The 4634-nt window shown below is 31.5% G+C and overlaps 1 protein-coding gene across 1 annotated transcript; it reads left to right on the top strand.

The window, feature by feature from the left end:
* Positions 1–474: 474 nt before the first annotated feature.
* Positions 475–2008, top strand: LOC107016604 (F-box/FBD/LRR-repeat protein At1g13570-like). The gene is made up of 5 exons (XM_015217022.1): positions 475–484; positions 585–1258; positions 1343–1371; positions 1477–1618; positions 1706–2008. Exons 1-5 carry the CDS (start codon positions 475–477, stop codon positions 2006–2008), a joined length of 1158 nt encoding a protein of 385 aa, XP_015072508.1.
* Positions 2009–4634: the final 2626 nt, after the last annotated feature.

The raw sequence follows: 4634 nt of genomic DNA, 5'->3' as shown, positions 1-4634 counted from the left end.
CAGTACTAACTGCTCTAGCAATGGGCAGTTAGAGATTAATATTTTTTAAATAACACAATATATAAATGTGTCCTTTAATTTGGCCTCAAATTTTGAAATGATATGTATACCCTTTAACTTTGAGTGTGCCCAAACATTACACTTAAATTTGTATGAACTTTTAAAAAATAGACACAATAATCTTATCTGGTGTCTTACGTTTGCACGTATAAAAGAAATATTAATGCTATTCACCCTTGCATTTGAAAGGACATTCTAAAAAATTTACTTTCATTATTATCCTGTGTATTAAAGAACTAATGCAAAGGTGTCTTAATATACTTATTAAAGAAACGTATTGATTCTTCTATAGTTAATTACTTTTGTGTACGGTGAATCTTAATGGATAAAGGAAGAGATACTTTGAATATTTATAAACCACTTCTGTACTATAAATTACACTTTTTCCTCAATAAATTTGAGACACAAATCAGCATGACTCAAGGTATAAACTTCTCCCTTTTTCCCCTTAGCTTCATTTTCTTGTCCTTCTATTTGTATTTTATATGTTTTAACTCTAAGATTATTTAACTCTTTTCTACTAGATAGTAAAAGAGTTGCCGTTGTTGAAGATAGAATCAGTGTTCTACCAAGTAATGTTATAGATCATATCCTTGAGCTCTTGATGGTTCATGACGCTGCAAGAACTAGTATTTTGTCCAAAAATTGGAGATATATTTGGGCCAAGCTTCCCAATTTGGTGCTTGATAAGCAATTCTGCATGAAATTAGCTAAAAAATCTCACAATGTCTTCAAAGAAACAATAGATATGATTCTCTTACAACACATTGGAGATATTGTAAAGTTTCATCTTGATGTTTCAGGATTACATTTGTCTACATATGCAGATATCGATAGATGGATGCTTTATGTCACCAGAAATGGTGTCAAGAAGCTAAAGCTTAAAATGACAGAAGATGAAAATTACGAACAAACTTCTTATATATTTAATTGTCCAACGCTGACACATTTGAAACTCTTCAACTGTTTCTTCAAATTACCAGATTCTTTTCTTGGCTTTCAAACTCTTACTGTCCTTCAGTTTGAATCAATAATCTTTGTTCCTGAAATAGAGTTTTGTACTATCAATGTGCCCCTTCTTGTCAAACTAACCATAGAACTCTGTTATGGTACTGAATACCTCAACATTGTGTTCTCATCGGAGTTGAAGTCCTTGGTTATTGTTGACAGTTGCTATATAGAAACTGCTTTAAGAACTGTAAAAAGTTTTTAAATATGTACCTTGTGATGATGAAAGTCCAATGCCTGATGAAAGATTAACTTTGGAAAAGCTTCTTTTTAGCTCGCCTACCCTCGAGACACTTTGTTTGGGTAAATTTGAACTTGAGGTAAGAATGTTACATGTTGTTTTACTTACATATCTTCTTTGAGTGTAATCCTTCTAGTATAATTCTTTGTTAAAGCTTTTGAATGCAGGTGCAATCCCAAAGGGGCTTCATGTACACTCAACTGCTTGTGGCGTCTTTTTATATGTGTAAACTTCAATGAAATTGGTCAGACTTCTTACACTCTGGAGTTGATTAAAAGCTCCCCCAATTTGAGTAAACTTGAGATTTGGGTAAGAAATAGCAATTATATTGGTCATACACTTAATATATGTATCGTCTTGAGTATGAGAAGCTAAAATCATCGTGTATACCATTAGGACTATGCTACCGGTGACACTGCTGAAGAAGTTATGAAATATCTAGACACACCAGCATGTTTGGACAAAACCCTCAACCAGCTTGAAGATGTTTCCATCTATTCCTTTAACTATTCTAATGTTGTACTATCTTTTGTAAAATTATTGTTTGCTCATGCTCCATCTTTGTCAAGGATGATAATCCATCCGGATAAAGCTTCTAGCTCCGAAGAAGAATTGAATGTTGCCAAAGAGCTGATGCGTTTCACCAGAGCATCTCCTAAGGCAGAGCTAATCTATCGACAAAATTATGAGTTGGATTAATGGAAATAAGTTAAATAGCGAATTATGTGAATTCTTAACTATGTTGCTTCAACAGTAGATGTTTCAAAAATTCAGTCTTTATCGATGTGTCTGATAAGATTAGCAGTGCCATTGCAAATGTCTTATTATATGTTTATACATATTTGGTAATCAGGGAAGGAATGGCCAGGGAAGAAACTGAAAATACTTGTTTCACTCTCGAGTTCTCCATACAAATGTCTTTCATTGCTTATAAATATATAAAAGGAAAAGGCTCAACTATGTCACCGAACTTTAGGAAAATGCTCTATGCTATCCGCTTAAATTTTGACTCATCTATGTCATTTATATTTGCGAAAAGGCTCATCCATTACATTAATTGTTAACTGAATTTTTTTTTTGACTTTTCAAAAACATTTTTTACATGTTGTCAGTTCTGATTCGGCAACGTCATTAATTAGATCATCATGTCATATCATCATATCATATAATACTTAATGTGGGAAGCCACAAAGTTAAAATTTGAAATAATATTTTACCCTATTCAAATTTAAAATGTTATAAAAAATATATAACAAGTTAAATATTAATTAATGAAAATATTTTCACTAACCTTTTCACCTCCTAACTTAATTGCAAAATAAAGAGTCATAGAGTGACCATATTCATTTGTAAGTTGCAAAGTGACCAAGATACTTGTACATTATTCCTATTTTTAAATATTAAATGTTATCTTCACTTGCTTTTAAATAAGTTCAATCACACATTTTTCCAACTCAATTACTTTAATGCCATATAAATCTGATTAATGACAAGTATTATATTACTCCACCCGTTTCAATTTACTTGTAAATTTTGACTTGAGACACTTGAATTATTGAAGAACAACTAAACTCGGCACAAATTATATATAGTTTCATCCTCAAACTATTGACAACCTTAAAACACCTGTTAACTTGAATATTTGAACTTAAACACACTCATGATCCTGCAACATGAGTGAAATATACCCTTGATTTTTTACCAATTCTAAGATGTTTTTAACACTCTCTCTGTTTTTTTAGAGAACCTCATGCTCTTATATGAACATGAGATCATTTTGATGTCATCTGGAGGATCGACGGTATACTTAAGTTTAGTTAGTAAGGTAGAAGAGTGCTTTTAAGGCTACCAATAGTTCAGGGATGAAACTAATAATTTATTTCAAGTTCAGGAGTATGTGTAATACATCTATGATTGATGTAATGAGTTTTTACCATTTTATCCGTATTAATTAAAAGGGTCCCAAATAGAGTTGTTCATGGTTATGGTTAAAAATCAAACCGAACCGCAATCCGATTAAAAAACTGAATATTTTGTTTGGTTTAATTTGGTTTTAAATTTTGAAAAATGATACTATTTGATCTAGTTTTGATTTTACTTAAAAAACTGCAAACTTAACCAAACCAAACTGACAAAATTATATATATAAATTTTATAATTATTTATATTATTCATAAGTAAAATATAAATATTTTGTTAAATTTTTTAACTTAAGTCTTTAAATTTACTTTTTTCTCAAGTACAACAATAAAATTTAAGTCCAACTATTACAACTTTCACGATCCGGGAGTACCCCTTAGATGTAACATGTTGTACAAGACCTCAAGAGGCTTCATCCAAACCACTTATCCTTCATAAACACGATAATCGAAATTCATGAGAATTTAAATCATTTTCAACTCAATCAAAGTTTTCATATCAAAAGCAGAAGTGTAATACAATTGTCTCAAAAATCATCTACTACAATAGAATCTTGGGGCACAACCCATACAACAATGTTCAAAACATGAAATGAAAAGAAGCATAACAAAATAGTGTTCCAATTCTCAAATACTTTGAGGACTCACCAATCTTCAATCTGGCCTCTTCTAAAAGATCCTAGCCACAGAGATGCGAGTCGAGATTGTCGGATCCTACATTTGAACAAGAAAAATAGGAAAGAGTATGTGTTAGTACAAGAATGTACTAAATATGATGACCTACACAAACAATATAAACATAAGCATTAGATAATATAAGTCATAAGCATAATCAGTTCACATAATAGATCATCATAACATAGGAGGAGTACTTCTTGAAGTAGCGTCAATTCATACTTGGCCAAGACTTGGATAGCCGCCTCTAGTCTTACATATAATGAAAGGCAACTCAAGCAACATATCCAAGCTTGTCACTCATCAGTACATTTACATCTTATATCTGACTTTTTAAGACATGTGAATCGCCTCTTTGCTTAACTATAAAGGCTCATGGGTACTCGCCTCTTACCTTTCATAATGATCATGGGTGGTCGCGTCTTATCCTCTTACTTTGGTATCATGGATAACTTCCCGTTGTCCAACTTACATTTAGGGTCATGTGTACTCGCCCCTAGTCCAGCATCATGTAACACAGGGCGATTGAACGTTTGAACACTTATTCTAATTTTAGTGTCACCTAAATTTAATTCACACATACACACATTATGAGGATGGATTTGTCATTCAAAATATGTTCTTGATTTTTCACATTGAAAAGAGAACTAAACATGATTTATCATGTATTAATTATACGTCTTATATGATATATATTATTAATAATATCATAACTAATATATGCATGTACT

This window comes from Solanum pennellii, chromosome 4, assembly GCF_001406875.1.
Source record: "Solanum pennellii chromosome 4, SPENNV200".
NCBI lineage: Eukaryota > Viridiplantae > Streptophyta > Magnoliopsida > Solanales > Solanaceae > Solanum > Solanum pennellii.
This window is presented reverse-complemented; position numbering and strand designations above follow the sequence as displayed.

Bases quoted from the DNA above. Each gene is read 5' to 3' on its own strand.
- LOC107016604 (XM_015217022.1), top strand. The intron at 1,259-1,342 runs GTAAAAAGTTTT...GCTTCTTTTTAG, and splicing joins TAGAAACTGCTTTAAGAACT to CTCGCCTACCCTCGAGACAC. The intron at 1,372-1,476 runs GTAAATTTGAAC...TTTTGAATGCAG, and splicing joins CCTCGAGACACTTTGTTTGG to GTGCAATCCCAAAGGGGCTT.